Source organism: Homarus americanus, unplaced genomic scaffold (assembly GCF_018991925.1).
Source record: "Homarus americanus isolate GMGI-L3 unplaced genomic scaffold, GMGI_Hamer_2.0 scaffold44383, whole genome shotgun sequence".
Classification (NCBI taxonomy): Eukaryota; Metazoa; Arthropoda; class Malacostraca; order Decapoda; family Nephropidae; genus Homarus; species Homarus americanus.
In genome coordinates this window covers 210,398-237,162 of record NW_024749198.1, presented here as the reverse complement: position 1 = coordinate 237,162, position 26,765 = coordinate 210,398, and the positions used below count along the sequence as shown (strand labels likewise).

Here is a 26,765-nt window from a genome sequence, read left to right as displayed (position 1 = left end):
CTTGGTTCCACGACTTTGGTTACACTAGAGCCATGTTACAATTGTCCCCATGTTGCAGGTTGTTGTGGGTGCTGCTCCGCCTTCAGGCCTCGCTACAAGAGACTGGTGGATAACATCTTCCCGGCGATACCTGAGGTGAGTCCTGTGTTGTGTTTAGAGTGGGTCTGTAGGTCAATGTCTAACCAACTCTTCTCCTAAACTAACAAGGTACTGCATTCCTTCACTGCAGGATGGACTAGTCAAGCCGAACATGGATAAGCTGATGTGGTACGCGATGAACTCCCCAGATAAGCTGGACCGTATAGGGGACTACCTGGCGCACCGACTCTACCGGGACATAAACAGAAGAAAGACAGGTATGGGGGGGGGGAGGGATGGCGGTTGGTTGTCTTGGGATGGGAATGGGGGAAGGTTGGTGATCAAAGGATGGAAGGGAAGGGGGAAGCGAGTGGTCATGGGAAGAGAGGGAGGGAGGGAAGGAGGTTGGTGGTCATGGAAAAGGAGGGAAGGGGGAGGTGGTGATCATGGGAAGGAAGGAAAAACGAAGTGGTGGTGTGTAATGTATGTTCAGTACAGTGTGGTGTAAGCTTGTGATACTATAGTGATAAGCTGAAAGTTAAAAATAGTGATAAGCTGAAAGTTATAAATAATGATAAGCTGAAAGATATAAATATATGAACAGTGATATAAAGTACCAGATATATATATATATATTAGTTAAAGTATATATATTTACCAGTATACATGTATATATCTGTTTAAATGTTTATCAGGAAGAAGAACTAAAGAGTGTAGTCGTTATAGATGTTTATATAAGGAAACTGAGGGGTGTTGTTAATGATGGCTATACTGTATATATGAAGGGGACTGTTCCTCAAGCCTTAAAGAAGAGTTATATCATGGGTACAGTATATTGAAGTTCCCCCTCTTGTACTGAACACACTTAATGCAGTTTGTACATCGAGGGTTCGTCAGATGTAGACCCCCCCCCCTCCCCCAGCTATTGGATTGTATGGAGAGAGACTTTCATTGTATAGAGGTTTGATTGTATATATGTGTTTAGATGTCAATTTGTGGATTCATAGATGGTATAATATTTATTTTTTTGGTCGATAGATGCACTACTGTATGGGTTATCTTGTTGACATTATAGTTTGGTTCCGTAAACAAGTGTCATGTCAGCTTTGGTTCAGAACATAAAGGTCTTGGGATAATTGATAGTCAGGTGTTTGTGAAGAATCTGATATACATTATTTTCTATTTATAAGTATAGTATCGTATAGTATATAAGAAAGGAGTGAGAAGGTATTTTGATTACATACAATATTTCATGTTGATTTGTTTTCATATTGTAGTTTATTTTAACTTGATAATTTACACTACACATTTCTAACATTGATTCTTTAATATATTACTTCCTGGTTGTAGTTTTATTGATGCTGTTAATCCCTTGAGCCTTAAGCCAAGTGTAAGTTGTGTATGTCATGATAACAATGTGTTGATCTCCTCAGGGTACGTCATCATCTCTATGGACGCTCTGGACCAGCTGTTAGTATCCTGCCACGCCAACACTCTCAACCTGTTTGTGGAGTCTTTCCTGCAGATGGTTCAGAAACTACTCGAGTCCACCGAACCGGCGCTGCAGCTCAGAGCAACACAATCTGTACGTTGACTCTGTTTTATACACTGAAAAATCTTAAAATGGCTCATCGGTCATTTTTTTATGGACGGTATTTAATTTAATTTTCTTTACAGTTTGAAAAATTTGCAAATATTCGAGAGGACACGCCCTCGTACCACCGCCGATACGATTTCCTCGTCAGTAAGTTCTCCTCCATGTGCTACTCCAGTGAAGACAACGAGGTTATCAGAAAGCAACTCAGGACAGCTGGGATAAAAGGTCTCCAGGTCAGTCCACGGCTTTTTGCTCACTGTTTGGCTTTTGTGTTGAAATGGCAGAGTATTTTTATTATTATTAAAGTCTTATCCTATTTTAATGCACGATGGCCTGAATCAACAACACACACACACACACACATATTTACATTCGTTTCAGTTTTATGATCAGACTTTATTCCTAGTATACAAATTTTTTGGTTCCTGTTCATTGCCCATCCTAAAACATAACAATCATTGAGTGGTCTTTACAATCATTTACTGTTCATAACAATCATTTACTGTTCCCGAAAACACAAATAATGACCCGTCGTTATAGTGATGGCCGTGTGGTGTTCCCTCCAGGGTGTCGTGCGTAAGACTGACTGGGATAACTTGGGGGAGAACATCTGGTTACCCACACACATGGAGAAGATCGTCCCCTCACTTCTGTACAACATGCAGGGGAACAAGACCTACGTTGAGGTACGTGGCGACTCTGTCCGTCTGTCTGTCGTGTTTAGATATATAAGATGGAACAAGTTGATGGTAAGGGCACAACTTATACGTATAATTAATGGTTTTGTTTGTTTACACCACCAGGGCACCACTCAGACGGGTGACGCCCCAGACAACCACCAGACGGAGGGAGAAAGAGAGCCTCACGTGCTGGCGGAGATGTGTCTCAGGGAACTGGTCTCTCGTGCTACCTACGGCAAGATACACAACGTGGTGAAGCCTCTCCTTATGTGAGTTTACGGCTTTATAGTGACCTCTGATTGGTGTATAGTGGCTCCATACCTCGGTGGTGGAGTGTTATTGTTTCAAGCATGAGGTCCTGGGTTCAGTTCCAAGCTGGGATGGGTGATTAGATTCCTTCCTTGTACTTTTAATTCATTTATATTCAACAAACGGCAGAATAAGTACAATATAATACCACTTATGTTTGGTGATGTTGGCAGTAATCCTTCAGTGGACTAGCGTTAAGCCAAAGTGACCCATTAGTTCCTCAATGCTAAAGACTGGGATCATCATCATCATCATCATCATCTGCCCACCCACCCTGTAACATTCATCATCATCATCATCTGCCCACCCACCCTGTAACATAGTAAAAAAAAAGACTTGGATGATTGAAAAAAGAATTGTATATTTCTGTATCACAAGTAGAAGGTAATTTGTTTCACATTATTGACTACTGAGCCATCATATAGAATTCCTTTGGAGTTACAGAATGATTGATAATTTAAACCCCTCAAAATTGATGGGAGAGGAATCTTTGAGGGTTAAAACAGAAAATATATACTGTACCTGTATATTATGAGACAAGGGCTGGTAAATGCTGGTAACTGCTGCCAATATCATACACAACAACAATTGATGTAAACTAAAAAAGAAAAATTGATAAAAAAATGCAGGTTTAGCAGCTCATAGTTCAGAGTCTTGGGTGATGACAATATAAATTTTGACCTTAGTGTCTTTATGTAATATGTTAATAGACGATCATTACTTTACCTGTGGTCTGGTTTGTCTCTACCCAGCCACTTGGACCATGAGGGACTGTGGGTCAACAACAGTTTTGCCGTACAGGTGTTCAAGATCCTCATGTTCTCCATACAGGTGAGAAGGTGGAGGGAGGTGTGTGTTCTGAGTGGGAGGTGTGTGTTATGAGAGGGAGGTGTGTGTTATGAGTGGGAGGTGTGTGTTATGAGAGGGAGGTGTGTGTTATGGTTAGACTCTTGGTGTACCCTTGGAAGATGATATCAGTCGAGTGTTTATACAAGTATTCTGATCAGAGAAAAGAACTACCAGCAAATATTTAATGAGGAACATATTTGAGGTTATAGAAACAGTATATTTATTCACAGAAAATGTGTGTATTAAAGCTCATATATTTTGTAAGTTAAGAATAATGAAATACAGAAAAGATTAGATTGTGTATTATTATCAATGTATACCTTTAGTGTCCCTCAACTTAAATAAAAGAGGGTAAGACTTTATCATCTCAAGTATTATATAGACTTACATTATATTGCATAATAATTTGAAATACTCATCATGACTGCATTGGTATATTCTGAATTGAGAAAATATGTCAAGTTATTTAGTCATATGTTAATTCTTACCTGTGTCCCCCCCCTCAGGTGCAGTACAGCATAACGGTAATAGAGTTGATCATGTCACACCTCAACGAGAAGAGCTCCGAGCCTGCCCAGATCCGCACCGGCATTGCTGACGTCTTGTCCAAAATCATCCCCATCGCTGCAGGAGAATGTATAGGTGAGTGGCGACACACTCTCTCTCTCTCTCTTTGTTTCATCTGGCTGTGTTTAAAAAGTTTTGTTCTGAATGTTATCTAGAAATATACTGTACATTGATACACTGTCAGCTTAAAAGTTTGTGATAATCGATCGTAACTTTATCAATTACCGTCAGTATTTGTCACAATATCCCACTGTCATGGCTGTCATATAGGATCTTAACACCAGCTTCTATTGTCATATTCAGTGTATTTTTCACATTATCCTGCTGTCATCTGCCACCATGTTGAGTGTAATATCTTTCTTCCCAGGTCCCTCTGTAATCGAGATCATCAACTCTCTGCTGGAACACATTCGGTCCTCGGTGGTGGGGGGAGCGAGCGGCAAGGAGGGGTCCGCCGAGAAGATCTACCAGGAGACCCTCATCCACGCCCTGGGAGAGTACGCCAACCACCTGCCCGACTACCAGAAGATTGACTCCATGGTGTTTATTCTCAATAAGGTATGTGGGGTCAGTGGGGTCATTCTATTGGGTGCTGAGAGACAGAGGTTATATTTGTTGGTAAGATTTAAGTACAGTAGAGGGATAATGTCAGTGTTAGTTTGACGTTTTTGAGTTAAGATGATGACTGTGAGGAAGGGTACATGATATATATAGTAGTTACATGATAAAGATACATAATAAAGGAAATACAAGTGATAATAGTGAGAGTTAAGCTGGTGATAGTGAGAGAGGTTACAGTACATGGAGAGTGAAAATGAGTGCAAGTATAAGCCTTATATTCCTGACTGATAATGAAGAGTGAACATGAGAGAGATAGATGAAGGTGATGGGTTGTGTGAAGGTGAAGATAACAGATGGTGAATGAGTGGGTGGGTGGGTGGGTGGGTGCTCTTGACTCCAGCCACCATGTAATAGAGAAGGAAAGGGATTAAAAGAGTTGAAAAAAAAATGCTGAGAAATTTTTTTAAGTAGGAACGTATTGATGTAGAGAAGGTGACTTGATTCACTGTCACTCACCTGTAGTTGATGATGGTGATGATGGCATTTAGTTGATAATGAACGTAATTAATGTTAGGTTTTTGTAGGGGTTAAAGCACCTCATAACTGCTTTCTCTCTTTAAGCTGTGAGTGGAGCAACAAACCCCGATGATCAAGTGACCAGATTCTCCATAGATTTTGTTGTTATTTCAGGTGCCTGGTAGTGACAGAGTGGATGATGGAGGGTCAACAAGATCCGAGGCAGAGGTCAAACTTCAGCACCTCCTCCTCAAGTCTCTACTCAAGGTTGGTAGACACTCTTTTAAGCACAGGGGACAGTTACCCGGTACTTTAATCTATCCACACATAATTCACTACTTATTTTGATATACTCGTACAATATTTATGTTTTATGAATATAGCTTTTGGTGTGAGTACTGTACTGTTTATTTCAGCGTAGATAGAACGAGGAACAACTATATTATTAATTATTTCAGGTGAACGAAGATTTTTCTAACACTGTATAGGGACAAAGAAATCTATGCATTGTGGCTGATTCAAATTTCAGTTTTATTTCCTATTTCCCCTCCACTTGTAGGTTGGTACCAAGTACACGACGGAGCAGTACTCCAAAACGTTCGCCCAGTCGTTCTTGGTGCGCCTGATGCGGCTCTCGGTGTCGAGTGATGCAGCCGTGCGTCTGACTGTGCAGCAGATCTTGCACACACTCATTGACAGACATCAGAATATCGAGAAGCTCACCAAGCCCACGTGAGTCTCCTTCAGGTGTTGTAAAGCAGACAGTTGGAGAATAAATGAATTGATCGAAGCGAAAAGTTGAAGGAATGTTTAGTTTGAGTAAGGTATGAGCGTCAGATCTTGAATTGTCTGAAGACTTGGAAGACGTAGCAAGATAAACAGCATTTAATTCAGGTCATCACTTAACCCAGATATCCAGAAACATCAATACAGTACTACTTTAGGTCCAGGTGTTAAACAAGAGATCCAATGATGTCCAACGGTGGCAGTAGAGTATAATAGTGAACACAATGCCTTACTTAACCTTGACATAATCTAAAATGTTCATGAATCACCTGAAGGTTACCCCCCTCCCCCCCCCTTCCCCCTCCCTCCCAGTTTATTCCACCTGATGAGGAAATAATCTAACTCTACCTGGGGCAGTTAGGTGAGTGTTAGGGTGATTAATCCAAAGGTTAAATAAGCTTAAAAGGGAAACTAAGCTTGAGGTGATCTGTATACATAATAAATGGTATGGTTAGGTAGATGACATCATAAGGTGTAGTACTGTATGCAACTTAGGAGATCACTACATAATTAAGGAGGAGATCACTACATAATTAACACCGTTCTCCTCTTCTCTCGTACCTGTAACAGTTTGGAGATCACAAGACTTGGACTCACACTCGGGAAACCTGTGCGCCAAGACGTGAACTTTTGGAAGAAATCTGGCAATGAGATCCTGTTGTCGATCCAGGAGAATTGCGAGTTTGCCAACAACACTCTGGCCAACATCGAGGCACTCTACGCCACTCTCATGCTGCTGCTGACGGAGATCCGCTGCGACGATGTTATTGTTGACATCCTCAGAGTTCTCTTCCACGTGCAGGTAATGTGTTGCTGTGTCGGTCATATATCTCTGTTGTTTACTGAGGTTAGGTTAGGTTAGATGTGGCTTCTTTTTAAGTGATTAATATGTTGATGTTATAATCCTTTGTAAGTCTTTTTGATTTAATTTTATTCTTCATTTGGAAATGTTTAATTAGCAGAGATGTTTGAAATATTTGTTGCCAAAGTTAATGTATTCCTGTATAATTAGTTCTCATTGAGATTTCCAGACATGTGTGAAATAATACCATAATAAATGGCTACACTGTATAATAAAATGAAAGATATGGGTTATTTCTAGTGCCTAATATTATACACTGTAGGGATAAATAATGAAACATCACGGTGGCCATATTGTTTCAGGGTATGGGACAGGGAGGAGCGGTCAGTGCTGTAGCGGCGATCCAGCTGCACACACTGGTGGCCTCCGTCATGGTGGTCATCTCTCACCTAGTGTCTACCCTCAAGGATCACGTGTCGGCTGTCATCAAACTCAGGTCGGTAAACTAAGGTCATCTCGTTGAGTGGCTGTGAACGTATTTTTTACCCGTCACAAATACAGAAATTGACACCTTCATTACAGGGACGCCATTTACGATGTTTTATCTGACTAACTCCAAATGATTTTATTCAGGAGAGAGGGAACACATTCACAAGTGACTAACAACTAAATTACTGTATTTTACTAGTCATTCTTTTTATCCAGGGTAATTTGCGTTTGGCCTCAGGAGTTACAGACTTGACTCACTTAATTTTGCAATGACTGAGAGGATATTAGAGGCTACTGTAGTGGGTTAGAACATTCAATAGTGAGAGAATCGTCTGAAACATAAGATAGACACAGGACAATATTAGCTGAGGTATATTTTATTGTGGATTTCCTTGGGTGTATTGATGACTTAGTCTTTGTTTTGCAGGTCTGACAAAGCCCCACACCTTCTGCCAGAGTTGTTGTCTCACTACGACTCCAACTTACCCCACAGCAACCTGCCAGAGGACCTGCTCTTTGACAATGCTAAAGTGCTGGATCTTCTCGCTGGCACCAAGTTAGTTCAAGTTCATGAAGTTTGACAGATTAATTGTAAACATAAGTGTCCTTTAACACACTCTTTAGTCTCCAGAACTTGTCTTAGATTGGGTAGTCTTTGTTCAGTTTGGGGATTGGCTGCCTTAAGAATCAACCAAGGTCTAAAATACTATTAACCAACAGATGATCTTCAAGTCAAATTTCTGACCTGTGTCTATAATACTGTAACACTGTACACTGAGTCCTTAATACTGTAATACACTTGAGACCATAATACTGTAATACACTTGAGACCATAATACTGTAATACACTTGAGATTATAATACTGTACTGTAATATATGTTGATATTTCACATCAATTTCAAACGTTCAGCCTACATTAGTACAGTACCTGACATAAGTTTGTATAAAAGTATCAAGTCTATTTAGCAGCTGTGCCCTTAGACATTTTTCGGGGAGTTAGGTACAAGTTGTGGGAATTCTCGAACGATCATTATAAGTTTTGACAATGTTAGCCCGGTACAGTAGTTACAAAAAGAACAAAGGTTAGTAAATTGCAGACATAAAATTACTTTGGCCCCAAATATACTGTTTTATGATATGTTGACAGAACCAGGTAGGATAATTAGTTTACTGAGAGACAATTGAAGGCACAAATTACACTTGTCTATTGCTGTTGTAGATTGTCTTCAGCATGGATATCGAGATTATTTCAATTTAATATGGAGTAATACCAATACATTACTCTACATAATGGTACCCGACCTGTTAATGGTACCCGACCTGTTCTCAGCTTGGACGAGAAGCGCCTCAATGCCAGCGTGTCCAGCATCATGAGGCGCCACTCCACCACACAACACACATCCTCTACTATGGACATCAACTCCATCAGTGTGGAGGTGGACAGTGCATGTTCCTCCCCAGGCCTCCCCAGGGTGAGTGTCAGAGTAGATTACCTCAGTTTTATCAACTATTTAGGAGTTTATCTTTAAATAATGTATTGAAAAGTATTATTTTATCTCAACATGAACACTAAAACTACAATAATAAACTCTCAGATGGTATTTTTATGAACTGAGAGAACATTCACATACAGTACAGCAAAGAAGTTAAACAAAAAATCATATGCAAGATGAGGGAGCGTGAATGTAAGGGACATATTATATTCAGTAATCAGAAATATATTGACATAATTTAAAATAATGGAGGTATAGACACATAACCATATTATATATCAATAAAAAAAAATATATAACACAGACAAGTCACTTAAAACAACTCTGATATATAACCTGGAAATCTAACACAGTATAACTAGTATATCAAAACCACAATAAGAGAGAGGACTTTCTACTCATCGTCGGCCTCTTACAGCGATCACTGGAGGAGGAGATCACCTTCGAGTCCCTGAAGAAGGTGCTGACAGAAAGCCCCGAGCAGAAGAGGAAGGCGGATGAGGAGCGCCGCAAGCAGATCACGGAGGCTTTCATGACTGAGTCCTTCGAGGCTCTTGTGGCTAAGATTCAGGCCAAGGTAAGTTGACAGACAGACAGACAGACAGACAGATAGACAGACAGATAGAGAGATTGTTAGATAGATAGGTAGGTAGATTGTTTGATTGATTTATAGATTAGTTTATCGACCACAAAAACTTTCAAATGACACATACATACATACATCCATACATACATACATACATACATAGGTATTGTAGTTTAGTTGGGTTAGTTTATTTAGTATTGTGAATGAGTTAAGATTATTGTAGTGTAATTAGGAATGTTGTTACTGCTTATAGGTATTTTGGTTTGACTGTAGATTATAGTACAGTATTGTAGTTTGGTTGGGAGGGTTGATATAACATACAGGGTAGATGAGTGTATGTATGTATGTATGTATGTATGTATGTATGTATGTTGAACGAAATGATATTAGTACTGTATAAAAAAAATGACTATGTGGAGAGAGAAGTCAGACAAACAGGTTTAAATTGATACTTTTTAAGGAAATTCATATTAAGATCTTTGAAGCAGTGGAAGTGTAAATATCTGAGAGGTTCATAAAAGAGACTAATACTGCCAGGGAGTCATTAGTATTTACACAGGGAAAAGTAATTGGATTTTTTCTTTACATTTACCATGGTTAGAAGAATATAATAAGAGGGATTTGTCTTAGGAAGAAGTATTAAGGAACATTTGTGGATGAGACGGCCAGAAAGAGTGTGTGACAGCCTATATACGGGAGAGTCTTGAGGTATTACTTGTGGTGCTGTAGTGGGATGGAACTTGCCAGGGTGTAGTGATAAGTAAGAGGGATGAGATATAGGGAGTTGTAAGGGAAATGTAATGATGTTTAATAAATGACAAATGAAAAGGTTAACAGAGGGATATTAAAAGTTTAGGATGGGTTTTAGTATTGGTGCAAGAACAGTGTCTAGTTTATAAGGATGTTTGGAGGGAATGTTTAAAGAATGAGAGATGTGGAAGCACTTAGAAGAATGGCTCCTGGAGATAGGTGTTACAAAAACCAGTCACGGGGGAAATAACACAACAAATAAGATAACTAAACTTAGACAAGAAAAAGATTTAATGCATATGGTTTGGTCTATTGATTCACTGAAAATTTAGTAATAGTCCACTGTTAGTGATAGAAGTTAATGGTAAACAGTATAGACATTTATAGTACACAGAATATAGTTATCCTCTTTCTATCATAATGTGTTTTTGTTCTAGCAACCAGATACTCTTCAGAACAAACTCACCGAGATCTTCAACCGGCTCCCTCCAGCCTGCCCACCACCACAGCCAACTACGGCCATGTCCTGTGACACAGCCGCTGGGCTCGCTGCCTCCTCCTCAAACTACCAACTACCGTACCCTGATATATTTATCTACTAGACCTTCAAGGTCTCTCTCTTGCACAAAGTTGTGTTTCTTTTGAGAAAGTGAAGCACTGTGCAGTTCTTTTGAGGTTCCTGAGTGTGGTAGCTTCCTTAACATTAATTCATCAAAGGTCACTAAAAGGATTCTGTACAATTCACTTTCTAAAAGACACTCACTTGTTCTCAATCATAAGCAGCTGTGTTTTATTGCCTCTTGCACATATATAGCTTGAACAGTTATATGGCATTTGGTTACTATGCTGTTGATACCTGAAGTCTTATAAGAGCATCTGCCCAGACCTGTGTGTCCAGTGTTAGGTGTTCAGTAAGTCTCACTATGTGTCGAGACAATACACAGAGCACAGTCAAGCACCTCTAAATATAAACTCACCAACAGCATTACTTTTAACATTACATATGAACCATTTTATGAAGCTTATATATTTTTCACACTTAAAGTTCATTTCTCTCATAAACTTGATGTGCTGTAAGTTCATGATTAACCAAAGTGGCTTCTCCAGTTTATCTTAAAAGAAGAAACTTGACCTTTTTTCTGATCCGCTCGAGTTGTTTGTTAATATTTCTCAGTGACACAAGTGATATTGTTCTAACATGATAAACTTCCCTTAACTGTGTATATTGGTAAGTATATAATGTATATTTGACTCAGAAGTATACAAGGTGTTGATACATTGTTAGTAGCTCTGGCGTGTGTGAGTATAGATACGACTAGAAAGAATAGTGTCCGACACTGTACGGTAGCATAGAAGATGGTATGATGATGTGGGTTTCAGTGCCCCATTTAAAAGGTGCCCATCTAGAGCCTCAGAGAGTGAACCAGAATGGATCCAACACAAAATTTCCACCTCTAAACTGACTTGGGTATTACAGATGCCTTGTGTGTCCACCTGTAGACAGGCTAGACCTGATATATCAAAAGAGAGAAGAACAAAAGAGTGATAGGTGATCCCTTCCTGTAAAAGGTATCAGAAAGGCCACTAAAGTAATCAATGATTCCAATCAACACCAGGATGTATTAATCTGTGTCCACATACAGGTGTGGCAGCTGAGTGTGTACAGCACTTGCTTCCTATCCTGAGGGTAACTCTTACCCAGGACTACCGTACCCAAGGCCACCCAGCTGTGAATGGGTACCAGACTTTAAAATTGGAGAAGTGAGGTTGGTTGAATGTTGTGTTGGTCTAGCTGTTCCCTTGAGTGCTGAAGGCTTAGTGTTCAGTGTGCTGTATCCACACTGCCCCTAATGGGCCATCAGACCATTGCTACCCACTTTCATAAGAGAAAAATAGAACAGAAGTCTCTCTCTTAGATCAGAACTTCTACTTTTATTTAGGTAACTGACCGACCATTTTGAGACCACAGTTCTTACTTGTGTTCATCTTGGACCCCCAACAACTAAGGTGGAGTACAGACGGTGTTGTTCATCCTCATAATGTTACTCAGTTCCCATAAATCCTTTGGAAAAATAGATGTTTCACTGATTGTCTGTTGAAGTGCTAATTTCTTCCATGTTACTCAGATGACAATTTAATGCATTTATGTTGTTATTAAACCTGGTGTTAACTTACTCCCTTCTAACCTCTGCCTGATGCTCCACATCTTTTTTCTCAGTCATCTGGTCAGATTCCACTTAGGATTAGTATCGTGTGTGGCTCAGGAAGAGAGACTGTTAGTATCATCGTCATACTAAAAGTTGTGTTTTTCGGTTTGGTTCTTCCTTCAGTCATATTTTAGGTTATGTTCCCGTTGTTCGAGAGAGTCCCTTTTATCTCGTGTTCAGTTGGTGCTGTGAGAGTTTATATACCAGTGATGTTTATTGTTTACAAGATGTTTTAACAGGCAGATGACACTTGATTGTTGGTAGATTTTGCTCGGATTTTATTTTAGCCTTTAGTCGAGAAATTTTATTCATTATTGTTTGTTCTTGAATTAAAAAGGACAACTCTTAGCTTTGGTTCTGGTCTTACAACTTGTGGATTTTCTCTACATCCATTGTTTAACTCTTGTTTGTTTCTCTTCTAAAGGTTTTGACATTAAATGATGAAATCTTAATTCACTTTTTTTTTCTCTTCTTGGTCTCGTTCCAAAGAGACATCGCAAGTAGGTACGTTTTAACTAGTTTGTGTGAATGTTAATGCTCGATTCTTATTAATGGTCAGTGTGCTTGACAATTGTGATAACCTATTTTGTTCTTTAAGTTCCCTGCATGGGTTATCTTGCCTTGCTCCTTCTGTCCACAATCATCATATTTCCTCATCCCATACTTGCAGGTTCTTCCTTACTACAACATAACACAGGTGACCAAGAGACCAAAACAAAACAACACATGCTCTCTCTCATCGCCATATGGTCTCTCTAGTCGCCTCACCACATCTGGGCATCTGTCCTAATTTAATTCAGTTGTGAGGAAGAGAATCTGCTTTAAAGTATGAGAAACTCTTTTTTTTTTAATCCCTGTGTAGTTTTGAATCTTTTTAGTGAAGGTATTACTGTATCCCTCATCTTGCCTCCTTAACCCTGTACTCTTGGTGTTCTCTGTAATTGAAGGTCTGGATGGATGTGTGATAGAGAGCTATTCCTCCCTCCCCAGTGCCACCATAAACCACACATGTACTCTACAGTCATGGGGGAAAAAGTGTCATCAGTCCTCCGTCCCACCCATGAACCCCGAGACTCTTGAACCAGTGAATCCGACACATCACACATCGAGCCATCTGTGAACCCAACGCTGTACATTGTCTCGGATTCACAGGTTCATGGATGGGACGGTGGACTGACAGAACTTTTTTTTTTTTTTTCGTGACTGTAATTGCCACCAAATCTTCCCTTCTTGCAGTTTTCCATCGGGGCTCTTCTAAGTATCAAGTTCGTCTTAGGTCATCCTCTGAAGTTAACTCGACCTGTTTGTGGGAGAAAAAAAAAAAAGATATCCATTATCTAGAAAAAACACTCTCAATGTACTTAACCAAAGACCATTGTACTATGTGATGTATTCTATGATAGATATTTTAATGAGACAAAGGGTTACCAGCAGTTTGATATGTCTAATTGTCTTCATAAGGACCAACTACACTTGTCACTTGAGATAAACAGATTGAAGAATTAAGTTATGTATCGTCACCATCAATAACGTTCTTTTCCCTATTAATTTTGCCATAAGAACATCATGATCAATTGCAATGATCATGTCACCCAAGTGTGCAGTGGATGTGATAGTTTACTGTAGAATCCTAGTGTTTACTTATTTGAATTTTATTTTTTATCAACAATTTTAACTGTACTCTTTTTTTTGGACAGATGCATTATATTGTATTAGTATTTTGAGAGAGATTTACAAGACAAAAATATACAATATAGTATTTTAATCTTGAAATATTAAACGGCAGAATTAAATAAGGAACCATAATTCTTTTTTATCATTAGTAAATACTCAACATGTTTTTTACGATTTATAGATACGTTAGTGAAAAGACTGCATCGTAGAACTGACTATAGTCGTGTGGGTGTCAAGCTGTAAGGAGATATCATGGAGGTGTGTTATAGTGTCATGCCAGTACAGTATACTCAGTTACAAGTAAACAAAATCACTGTTGACTTTCGGTGCAGAATATTGTGTTTAATAGGAAGGGAATAGATTTTTTTTTAAGATAGGGAGGATTTGGTATCTGGTTTTGAAATCAGTAGTAGAATTACCTACCAGTTGTCATACTATCAAAATACTTATTATTTATATACCCTGTACCTGCTTTCCTGCCTTGTGAGAATTCTAAACTCAAATATTAATTCCTCAAAGTGTTCAAACAAATCCAACCTTAAAATACTTGCATGGTTTTTATTTTTTTTTATTTTTTATTTACTGATCTACATAGATAGCTTTTGTTTCTCTCAGACACTATAAAGGGATAGTAACTGTAGTCCCAATACTTTTATTATATCTACATCTCTGAAATATATCTATCTTATCTGGTAAATACAGTACAGTACAGATCAGAGACATACCCAAGTGTTGTAAATAAAATCTGTACTATGTGTGTGGTTATAGAGTCCTTCACACAACAGGCTGAGAGGATTGTGGGAACAGCTTCACAAAACCACTGTATAATATGAAGTTAATGGTAGGAAGTTTTGCTACTGATTATCACTGAAGTTATAGTATGTGTATGGGATATTAGCAGCAGGTATATTACTTGTTACTGTTCATTTCAGACCCCCGTAGATGTTATATAATCTGTGAGTTGTTCACGCTGTCTTATATTAGGACTCTAGATGAAACTAACTGTTATTACCACAGAGAATATGACCCATCAATAGAAGACTGTGTATAGTAGTCCTGTCACTAATAATTGTAATGATTTTCTGTGGCTCTGAGTTAACAAAACATTTGGTTTGTTACATAATAATACACATAACTTTTAATGTTGAGCTAAATGTCCTGAAGAATATGTGAATAATTTAATGTGACTGGTAAGTGACAATATTCATGTTTACACTTAAGATGTGGTCAGTGTGGTCACCCAGTCTGACCTCCTCTGTTGCAGAATCATCCCAAGGACCAGATGTGCAGTTTAACTCCCTCATATATTATATACTCTTGATGTTAACATTTTGACATTTAAGTATACAGAAGATAAAGAAGATTATAGTCTCAAATGGTACAAATTTTTTGCTTATTAGCAATTAATTTATAGTCAGGGGACAGGTGGAATAATAGTGAGGTGACAGTTTTGAATAAATGTAGGGATATACTTCATAGCCCAAATTCTTCATTACCACACGTTCATTTTGTGATAATTAGCAGGCAAGGGTTGAAGAAGACGGCTGTGATTATCAGAGGAATTATAGGATTACTTAAGGTTTACAGTCAAGAACTTATTGATAATTACTAGTAATATCTTCACTCACTTAATGATTTAGTAGATGTCATGACCTTGTCTTCAGTAGGACCCCTTAGCCTGGTGGTTACGTTCCTTTACAGTCCAGTACGGTATTTCCCTCATTTATTCAGTTAATCATAATTTGCCAGTATTTACATTCTCTGTACATCCGAAGGTGGATACCTACCGAAATGTAAAAGTGCTATTGTTTTAGCTCTATGTCTGTTGATTGTAAAGACAGTCCAATTAAAAGACAAACAATAGGTGTTTTCTTGTTTTAATCCCAAACTTCTTGAGCTTCTTTGTTTGTGTACAGGAGCAACTAAAGTGAACAGTGTGTGTAAGTATGTTACTGACTTTTAAGTTTTCTGTATGTGCAGGTAAAAGGCAGGAGGAACTCAACATTGGTGATATATCCCTGGACTGTGTTGATGAGTTATGCTACCTGGGTGACGTGACCCCTGATGAGGCCCGTGCTAAGTTGTTGGAGGAAGTTTAGAGAATTGCTGCCTACAGTATATTACTGGTAAGAAAACCTTCCCTCCAGGTGAAAGGAAAGATGTACGCAACTGGCAGTGAGAGTGAACTGAAGTGAGAATGAGGTGAGTGCATAATGTAACTGGGAAAATAGTAGGTCCTTAGGTTATCAACAGAAAGACCATTCAGGTATACTCAATACATTTTAATATTTTCCTCTTAATTTGAGAATATGGGACCCTATCCAACTGCCTCCATAAAGCTACAACACACAGATGATTTTTCACACACTATTAAAAGACAATATTTTAAGGATCCTATTACATTAGGCTTCAACACAAGATAATTTTACTGAACGATTAACAGAGAGAGAGAGAGTGGAGGCTCAATTGTCATTCTTAACACGAAAATAACAGCCAAAGTGACATCAAAGTTATGCAGTGAGTCTTAAGAGGCGTTCTCACACACACGGGGAGAGCAATACTTGATGCGTGTGAGTCAAGGTATTCTAGATATGGATTATTACCTTTTTAGTGATGCAAACAAGAGACTGGTATCAGGTCACTTCCACTTTAGTCCTTGTCTCTCCATTTACTCTTATCTGTGTCTCTCTTTGTGTTTGTCTTTCTGCTTCTCTTTATCTGTCTGTCTTCTGTTAGCCTCTCTCTCTCTCAGCTGCTGACAGTGTAGATGACCCGGCAACAAACAGTCTGTGAGGTGGCCTTGATAGTGCTCCTGGCCTGTGCAGTAAAGAATCCAGAACCAGTATTTTGTTTTTTTGTTTTTGTTTTTCGTTGTAAATATCAGTATAAGTTTATGGTAATACTTGTATGTTTTGGTTGTATTTTAATGGTGTATTAATTTAAGTATCAGGGAGGATTGAGTTATGAATTATGTCACCCTTTCAACCGCGCCAACCGTCATTGTTCTTCAACCGCGTCGCCCCTTCACCCCCGTCAACCGCGTCGCCCTTCACCCGTCAACCGCGTCGCCTTCCCCCGTCAACCGCGTCGCCCTTCACCCGTCAACCGCGTCGCCCTTCACCGTCAACCGCGTCGCCTTCACCCGTCAACCGCGTCGCCCCTTCACCCCCGTCAACCGCGTCGCCCTTCACCCCCGTCAACCGTCGCCCCTTCACCCCCGTCAACCGCGTCCTTCACCCCCGTCAACCGCGTCGCCCCTTCACCCCCCGTCAACCGCGTCGCCCCTTCACCCGTCATCCGCGTCCCCCTTCACCCGTCATCCGCGTCACCCGTCACTTATGAGTTATCCCGATAAAACTGCACCTGTACTATAACCTCGAATATAAAGGCTCCAATTGACGGATATATACATGAAAACTCTTACTCACTTTAATGAGAAATAGTTCAGTATCTTAGGAGAAAAAGAGGATTAGTGAATCTTTAAAAGGCTGGGACATTATTGTACCGGCTTAAGAATTACATTAAATAGACTGATATTGAGTAAAATCGCCTTGCAAAAGTTTACAGTGATCCATCATGTATGTAGAGAATACAGATATACAGTACAGTATACATAATTCAGCTGTAACCACTTTATCATTTATCAATACCCACTATTAATTAGATATCAATATTCACTATTTTAATACAATGATCTTCAATATTTATTAATTTTTCATTCAACTCAATTCCAGCACTTGATACCTATCCTGTGGTGCCAAACGTATGACTAATATTTCTTATAACAAAACTTCTCTGTAGCATCGACTTTTGGAAGTTTACTAAGCTTTTTTACATATGTTTATTTGTTTTAAGATAATATATACTTGTAATAAGATTTAATTTGCATGATAGAACGTTGAATAAAAGGAAATTAAGGTGGAAATGTGAACTGGGAATGAGATGTCGTATACTGGCTGGGCAAAATCACAATCTCTTACTGGACAATTTCTTATTTTGACTTGATTATGTTAGGTTTGATTAGTTTTGGCTAGTTTAAGTTAGGTTAGCGTTTGGTTAGGTTAACTTAAGTTGGTGTAGAATTACGGTGGTTAATTTAAAGGTGGAATAATCTGGGGGCGAATTTTGAAGTGAATTAAGCTGAGGTAGAATCTTCTGGGGGCGAATCTTGAAGTGAAATAAGCTGAGGTAGAATCTTCTGGTGAAATAAGCTGGGGTAGAATCTTCAGGTGAAATAAGTTAAGGTGGAATCTTCAGGTGATCGGCTGAACTGGTATCCGCCTGGACAATGATGAGAACATTTGCCTTCACACTTCCCAGATTATTACTGTGGAGACGAGTTGGTGTGGAGTGATACGCTTGTCTGTCTGTCTTCCTGTCTGTCTGTCTATTTATACAGTAGAATTGAGAGCTTTTGTAGTGGTTTGATCCGTTTGTCTGATTATCTGTCTTTTTCACTAAATTGGAGACAAGTTTTACAATGGTTGATAAGTGTGTCAATTCATTCAACACACGTTCCAGCCGCCTAACTGGTTGTTATTGTAGTTGAAAGTTAAACGAGGTAATTAAGTTGTCAAGTGTTTTAATGGTAGTGATTAATAATGATTTATTTATATAAGTTTTCAATGATTTAACCCTTTGAGTAAGATGACTTAACGACCTGATTATTATTATTATTATTATTATTGTCTGCATACAATTTGTTTATGTTTCTACTCCAGTCTATAATTTTAGTCTTATTGCCTAAAATTACAATTATTGTGTTGTATATAATCATTCATAATTATCGTCCTCATCAAACCCGTACAAACACGAATGTAATGTAATGTAATGTAATGTAAACACGCCCTTTTCAAAGCCTCATGTAACCTTAAACACGTCCCTAGCTAAGCCACCTGCCATCATAAACACGCGCCTTTATAAACCCGCCAACAATATCAACATAAACACCAACAGATGCCATTAACCTGCATCACAAACCACCCCATCTGCCCCTCTCAATGGCCTGTGAGTGGGTATTGAGTTTCTAGTGAGCGGCGCGTCCAATAGATGGCTCTGAGGCGGCAGGAGGGGGGGAACAAAGCTGTGGTGGTGGTGGTGAGGAGAGAGTGTGTGTGGCAGCAGTGTTGTCCTGAGGGTGGTGGAGGGTAGGTGTGCGTGCGGGTGTAGTCCCAGTGTTTTGAATACTGTTGGAGGAAAATACGGGAACTTTCAACCCTCCGTGACGGTAAGTACAACCTTCTTGGTTTAGTAGTTTGAGGTGAAAATATTAGGGGGGAAAGAGTTAGATAAAGGGTGGTAAAGAGATGTGTGTTTTAAGGGGTGTTAGTATTAGTATATATGACTGGAAAACCGGCCTCCAGGGGGGGTGGGTTGGTGGGAGGAGGAGAAGAGTTGCCAAAAAGTGAGTTTAACGGAGTGGTGTTAGAATGGAGCCATAAACGGGGATCTTACACGCACTATACCCGGGTGAGCTGACGTAGTGATGTGACACGCGGGTCCTTGTGGGTCTACCAGCCACGGAACTCGCCCGGGGAAACGGAAAATGACACGGCCCCGGGGGTGTAATTGCTAATTCAAAAGACGCGAACTGGCAAGTGGTGGTGCTCTGGGATACTGGAAGAAGAACCCTGGTATTCTGGCGGGGACACACGAGGTAGGGCATGCACACACACACACACACACACATACACCCCCTAACCATGACTGTATTCGCCTCGTATGTCCAGATACATGTCCCTGCTCAGCGGCCGTAGACAACACTGAAACAGGAACTGGGTAGAAGAGATTAAAATAAAACCCGGACATACATAAAAAAAAAAAAATCCACGGAATTTTACCCATATACCAAGTTTATGATTCACCTCCCATATCCAAAATAACATGTTCTTGCGTATCAAAAGTCGAAACAGGAAATGGGTATTAAAAGAATACTAAAAAAAAGATTCACCAGAGGCAGTGTTTTCAAGAGGATATTTGGCAGGTTTCCAAATGGTTAGATTGTAACGGGTATGGACGACCAAGTGTCAGTTGTCGAGGGACGCGCCCACATAACTCTCTCAGACATGTGTGGGCAATGTTTCTCTTCCTGCCCCTGTACCCTCCTCTCTAACCCATACCCACGGAGTACAGAGGATGGGTATTAAGAGAGAGAGAGATTTAGCCAAGTGTAGTGATGATGGCTCAGGTAAACCCAACCATAATTACATACACAAATGAGATATATCAGGTGGTGTACTGGTGTAATTAGTGTGGACAGGTAGGGTTAAGGTAGGTAGGTGAGGGTGATACCAATTTGTTGGAGGGCGTAATTGGGTGCTAATAAGTGGGGCTGTCTGTGTTTACCTACATGAGCGTATGTGTGCATGTGCGTATGACCATGTGTGCATATACCTACTTGTGCGTATGAACAAATGTCTTTGCCTTCATGTGCGTGTGTGTACCAACATGTGTGGATGAGTTTTTGATTATACCCACATGTAAGTATTAGCGTATGTGTATGTATGCGTATGAATGAGTGTCTGCGTGCCTATATGTACACATGTGCGTATTAGCATGATGTATGTCATTACGGGCTGGGTGGCCATGATCGTGTCTACCGATGTTTTCATTATATATTGTGTGTGTGTGTGTGTGTGTTTATTTATAGCCTCCTGTATATACGCACATCTAGCACAGTATGTAGGTTCATATGTGCGTATCCATGTGAGTGCGCGTATCCGTGTGTGTGTTGGTCGAGGTTCCGTTGTTCGCCACAGGGCAGCAGGTGGTGTGTGTGTGTGTGTGTGTGTGTTCGTTCGACTACTCGTATAAAAACGTTCCCGAGACTGACACGGTTTTGTTCCATGGTACTGCTGAGTTTGTTCCATGGTACTGTTGAGTTTGTTCCATGGTACTGTTGAGTTTGTTCCATGGTACTGTCGAGTTTGTTCCATGGTACTGTCGAGTTTGTTCCATGGTACTGTCGAGTTTGTTCCATGGTACTGTCGAGTTTGTTCCATGGTACTGCGTTTGTTCCAGTGTTGTTCCATGGTACTGTTGAGTTTGCTCCATGGTACTGTTGAGTTTGTTCCATGGTACTGCTGAGTTTGTTCCATGGTACTGTTGAGTTTGTTCCATGGTGAGAGTTTGTTCCATGGTACTGCTGAGTTTGTTCCATGGTACTGCTGAGTTTGTTCCATGGTACTGCTGAGTTTGTTCCATGGTACTGTTGAGTTTGTTCCATGGTACTGCTGGGTTTGCTCCATGGTACTGCTGAGTTTGTTCCATGGTACTGTTGGGTTTGCTCCATGGTACTGCTGAGTTTGCTCCATGGTACTGTTGAGTTTGTTCCATGGTACTGTTGAGTTTGTTCCATGGTACTGTTGAGTTTGTTCCATGGTACTGTTGAGTTTGTTCCATGGTACTGTTGAGTTTGTTCCATGGTACTGCTGAGTTTGTTCCATGATACTATCTAGTCAGTGATGTTTGTTCTATGGTACTGTACAACCAATGAGTTTTGTTCCATGAGAGACCAGTCATTGACTTGTTCCAGTTGTACAAGTCTGACCCCATTTTGAAATTTGTTCCATTGGTGCATTAATATAAAGTTATTCTAAAATTGTTTCCATCGTTTCTAGTAATTTGTTCCATAGGTACATTTGTTCCATAAGTACATCTGTTCCAAACGTAAAATTGTGCCACAGCGTTTGTCACTTGTTTTGTTCCATATGTATTTTATCCATGTTCCATGTGAGTTTTAAATAACGTAAAGTAGTTCCATGTGGGTTATATTGATGTTAAATTGTTCCATGTGGGTTATATTGACTTCATATTGTTCCATGTGGGTTATATTAACGTCAAATTGTTCCATGTGGGTTATATTGACTTCATATTGTTCCATGTGGGTTATATTGATGTTAAATTGTTCCATGTGGGTTATATTGACTTCATATTGTTCCATGTGGGTTATATTGATGTTAAATTGTTCCATGTGGGTTATATTGATGTTAAATTGTTCCATGTGGGTAATATTGACTTCATATTGTTCCATGTGGGTTATATTGATGTTAAATTGTTCCATGTGGGTTATATTGACTTCCTATTGTTCCATGTGGGTTATATTGACGTTAGATTGTTCCATGTGGGTTATATTGACGTTAAATTATTCCATGTGGGTTATATTAATGTTAAATTGTTCCATGTGGGTTATATCGACGTTAAATTGTTCCACGTTAGATTGTTCCATGTGGGTTATATTGACGTTAAATTATTCCATGTGGGTTATATTAATGTTAAATTGTTCCATGTGGGTTATATCGACGTTAAATTGTCCATGTAAGCTATATTGATGTTAAATTGTTCCATGTGGGTTATATTGACTTCATATTGTTCCATGGTTATATTAACGTCAAATTGTTCTCGGTTATTGATGTTAAATTGTTCAGCTGTGGGTTATATTGATGTTTAAATTGTTCTAGCGGGGTTATATTGATGTTAAATTGTTCCATGTGGGTTATATTGACTTCATTGTTCCATGTGGGTTATATTGACTTCATATTGTTCCATGTGGGTTATATTGATGTTAAATTGTTCCATGTGGGTTATATTGATGTTAAATTGTTCCATGTGGGTTATATTGACTTCATATTGTTCCATGTGGGTTATATTAACGTCAAATTGTTCCATGTGGGTTATATTGATGTTAAATTGTTCCATGTGGGTTATATTGATGTTAAATTGTTCCATGTGGGTTATATTGACTTCATATTGTTCCATGTGGGTTATATTAACGTCAAATTGTTCCATGTGGGTTATATTGATGTTAAATTGTTCCATGTGGGTAATATTGACTTCATATTGTTCCATGTGGGTTATATTGATGTTAAATTGTTCCATGTGGGTTATATTGACTTCCTATTGTTCCATGTGGGTTATATTGACGTTAGATTGTTCCATGTGGGTTATATTGACGTTAAATTATTCCATGTGGGTTATATTAATGTTAAATTGTTCCATGTGGGTTATATCGACGTTAAATTGTTCCACGTGGGAGGTATGTGCGTTTGTTCTACGGTACTTAGGCCAACATTGTGTGTGTGTGTGTGTGTGGTTTGCTTGCTTTTGGTCGTTTTAAGTTGCTTGTATTTATTTGTAGTTATAAAGTGGTTTGCAGAGTATTGTTTGCTTGTCTTGTTATAAAGTTAATTGCAGTCTCTTTGTATCTGTTTATAGTTGTAAGTTGTTTAAGTACTTGTTTGCTTTTAAAATTGTTTATAATCTGTATTTATTATTTGTAAAAACAATCTTATCTTGACCTAAACTTAGAGTAAACAATCTAACCTAAAGAAATTTAATACAATAAAAAACAACAATCACAAATATTTAACAAAAAAAAATATTATAGGTAGGTTAAATTAAGGTGTCATGGTCGTGGTAATTTTATTTAACATTGATAATTACCACCCAGTCACGTGTTTGCCTCCAACATTATCAGCTGTAAGGAGATACGAGCCTATTCTATTTGTTCATATTTACGATTATTTGAGACAAGAGATACGATGATAAAAGAGAAATGTGGGTAATAATTTAAGGTATTTTATCAGGTATTCAAAGTGACGTACATATACATTTTTGAGAATCTACAAATATCCGATAATGAATGATGAATCGGGTATCAGAATATTGACTGCCATCCACTTCTCTCTCTCTCTCTCTCCCTCCTTACCTTTCTTCCCTCCCTCCTCCCCTCTTCCTGCCTTCCTCCCTCCCCTCTACATTCCTCCCCTCTCTTCCCCCACCTCTTTTCTCCCCTCCCTACCTTCCACCCTCCCTCCCTCTTCCTACCTTCCTCCCTATCCCCCTCCCCCCTTCTCTCCCTCCCCTCACAGTTCCTGAAGCTGCATATCAACGACTGGATAAATGATAACTTTCGTGTTAATTAAGATAACGAAGAAATTCGTCGTTCATATAGTAGTGGTGTTACTTGGTGTGGCGGTAGCACGGTGTGGTGGTGGCAGGTTATGATTGAAGTGTTGAAATGAGGTTAATCTCTCTCTCTCTCTCTCTCTCTCTCTCCATGGCTTACTGACAATCTATAACAATGGGTGGCCACACGCCCCGCCACCCACGCTCACCACCTCTGTCACCCACACTCCGCTACCCACCGCTAACCCACGTTCACTATTACCGCCACCCATGTTTGCTATCTCCACCACCACTCGCCACCACCACCACCACTCCTGCCACCACCACTCACCATACTCACTACCAAACTACACGTAGCTATGAGAGGAGAGAGAGAGAGAGAGAGAGAGAGAGAGAGAGAGAGAAATGGTCAGTGTACTTTATCAATTGTTATCTGAGTGTACTGAAGAGGGCGGAGGTGTAGAGGGGGGAGGGATGAGTGGGAGTGAGAGGGATGGAAGGGAGTAGAGAGGAATGGGGATGGAAGGGCAATGAAAGAGGGATGGAATCATGGAAGAGGGGTAGAGAAAGAGGTGATGAAGAAGAGAGGGAGGGAGGGAAGGAGTGATAAGTAGGAAGAATTGAGTAATAAGTCGTAAGATTAGTGACAGGGCTGAATTGTAGTGAGTGGTCGAGTGGTGGTAGGTGAGAGAGGGAGGGGAGGTAGAGAAAGAGGGGTGTGTGTGGGCGAGAGAGGGAAGGGGTGGGGGTGTGGGGCGAGAGGAGGAAGGGGTGGGGGTGTGTGTAAGGAGAGAGGGAAGGGGGTGTGGGAAGAGAGGGAAGGGGTGGGGGGGGTGGGTGAGAGAGGGAAGGGGTGGAGGTGTGTGTGGGGCGAGAGAGGGAAGGGGTGGGGGTGTGTGTGTGGGGCGAGAGAGGGAAGGGTGGGGGGTGTGTGTGGGGCGAGAGAGGGAAGGGGTGGGGGTGTGTGTGGGGCGGGAGAGAGGGAAGGGGTGGGGGGGTGTGTGTGGGGCGAGAGAGGGAAGGGGTGGGGGGTGGGGAAGGAGAGAGGGAAGGGGTGGGGTGTGGGCGAGAGAGGGAAGGGGTGGGGGTGTGTGGGGGGAAGGGAGAGGGAAGGGTGGAGGTGTGTGGGCAGAGAGGGAAGGGGTGGGGGTGTGTGTGGGGTTAGGAGAGGGAAGGGGTGGGGGTGTGTGTAAGGGAGAGAGGGAAGGGGTGGGGTGGGCGGGAGAGAGGAAGGGTGGGGGGTGGGGTGTGGAAGGAGAGAGGAAGGGGTGGGGGGGGCGAGAGAGGGAAGGTGGAGGTGTGTGTGGGCGAGAGAGGGAAGGGGTGGGGGTGTGTGTGGGCGAGAGAGGGAAGGGGTGGGGGTGGGGGTGTGTGGGTGGGCGCAACGGTTACACCTACCAAACTCCTGTGTGTAACCATGAGTTCGCTATTCACTTGTTCAAATATATTGCTCTTTATCTCTCTTCTTTTCTAAACTACAAACATTCTCTTATTAATTACCTTCATTCAGACTCTATCTAATATATACATTATAAAGATTTAATATGTTAATTATTGAGAAAATGTTAAAAGAAGTTTGCGAGGAGACGAATGCCACTGAAAAATATTGTCACGTCTGCTGTGCTTGGAGCTTGTTACATTTCCGTGGTCATGTGGGTAATGTATATTGTATTTGTGTATTATAAATTGATATTTCTATACATGTTCTGTGATTTAATTAGTGTATATTGTTTAGGTTGATTTAGTGACTCGTTTAAGTAATGTCATTTTTGAGTGGTTTAAATCTGAGTAGTTCCATTACGCGTCTTGTGATTGTGTGAGCGAAATAATTCCTGAACAAAATCCGAGTTACGTAAATATACCAGTTGTAAAAGTTGTGGATTTTGTAATTTTACTTATGTGATTTTTTTTATACTTTGGGATTTTGTTAAACTGGAATTTTGTCCACTGGGGCTTTCCTCAATAGGTTTTATTCAATGGGATTTTGTTCACGCGAAATTGACCACATAAATTTTGTCACTAATTTTAACGTAGCCATTTCCGGAGCTTAATAATTAGAATTTTGACCAATTTTATTTCGTTTGTTTGTTAAATAATGTTATTAAGAATATAAGAACAAAAGAATGGGGGAAACTAGGCAGCCTCATTTACAACCCAACCCCTATCGCTTGTGAATCCAGCGTGTTCGAGTTAAGGGTGATGTTCGGTAACTTGGCCCACTCATTCATTTATCTATTTCCAAAGCAGTTTTTACCATTGAAGGTTTATTTAATGTCAATTGGGATAACAAAACGTCTTTAGGAGTAAATTAACGTTTGTTTGGGTGTTATCTGGCCACTGGTCTGGATGCACTGGTGGGCTCGCCTAGTCAGTTCCTATATTAGACTAATATTCCATCATTAAAGTATATGGTAATTTTATAGAATAAGCATTATTTTTTAGTAACGTGGTCAGTAACTCAGGACAAAATTTAAAAGATACATTGCTCGTGATTTAATACCAAATTTACCAAATATAAACCAACTCATTCTAGAAATATTCAGTTGTAACCGGAACCTACTCAGTTTGACGGAGGTATCAGTTATACTCGTTTCTTTAATTTCCTACCAATTTTTCTTCTCCATAATGGTTTAATATTTTACGAGTAGGATATTAGAGTATTTAATTCTAAAGTTTACCATACTGTACATGTTTTTCGACTTAAGACTCACTATCAAAACATTCAGTGGTAACGAGACCCCCCCTCCTCCTCCTCCTCCCTCCCACCGCTGACACGACGAAATTTTTCAGTCCATCTCGCATTTTTTTTGTCTATTTTAAACATCACACAATACATAATATTTAACAATTATTAAGGACAGGAAGCAAAAATAGCGTCCACTCGCCTAATACACACATTTAAACTACAATACAG

The 26,765-nt window shown here is 39.9% G+C and overlaps 2 protein-coding genes across 25 annotated transcripts in view; both read left to right on the top strand.

Moving 5' to 3' along the window:
• The window catches only part of LOC121853309 (protein EFR3 homolog cmp44E-like), a 43,650-nt gene extending 27,842 nt beyond the window's left edge, over positions 1-15,808 (top strand). For 7 of the 9 annotated variants that reach the window (XM_042347362.1, XM_042347354.1, XM_042347361.1 and 4 more), the window contains 17 exons: positions 59-135; positions 230-356; positions 1,512-1,663; positions 1,756-1,908; positions 2,242-2,361; positions 2,479-2,624; positions 3,417-3,495; positions 4,020-4,155; positions 4,448-4,638; positions 5,332-5,424; positions 5,717-5,889; positions 6,514-6,745; positions 7,108-7,241; positions 7,662-7,790; positions 8,566-8,707; positions 9,147-9,305; positions 10,502-15,808. In XM_042347362.1, coding sequence (XP_042203296.1) covers positions 59-135; positions 230-356; positions 1,512-1,663; positions 1,756-1,908; positions 2,242-2,361; positions 2,479-2,624; positions 3,417-3,495; positions 4,020-4,155; positions 4,448-4,638; positions 5,332-5,424; positions 5,717-5,889; positions 6,514-6,745; positions 7,108-7,241; positions 7,662-7,790; positions 8,566-8,707; positions 9,147-9,305; positions 10,502-10,666 — 2,408 coding nt within the window. In that variant the 3' untranslated portion in view covers positions 10,667-15,808. The remainder of the gene's footprint in view (positions 1-58; positions 136-229; positions 357-1,511; positions 1,664-1,755; positions 1,909-2,241; positions 2,362-2,478; positions 2,625-3,416; positions 3,496-4,019; positions 4,156-4,447; positions 4,639-5,331; positions 5,425-5,716; positions 5,890-6,513; positions 6,746-7,107; positions 7,242-7,661; positions 7,791-8,565; positions 8,708-9,146; positions 9,306-10,501) is intronic. The other 2 variants (XM_042347357.1, XM_042347356.1) reach the window with 2 other exon arrangements.
• A 3,250-nt stretch (positions 15,809-19,058) lies between these two features.
• LOC121853307 overlaps positions 19,059-26,765 on the top strand; it is a 213,670-nt gene continuing 205,963 nt past the window's right edge. For 9 of the 16 annotated variants that reach the window (XR_006086302.1, XM_042347335.1, XM_042347334.1 and 6 more), the window contains exon 1: positions 19,059-19,172. The gene's annotated coding sequence lies outside the window, so the exon portion shown is untranslated. The remainder of the gene's footprint in view (positions 19,173-26,765) is intronic. The other 7 variants (XM_042347343.1, XM_042347341.1, XM_042347337.1 and 4 more) reach the window with 2 other exon arrangements.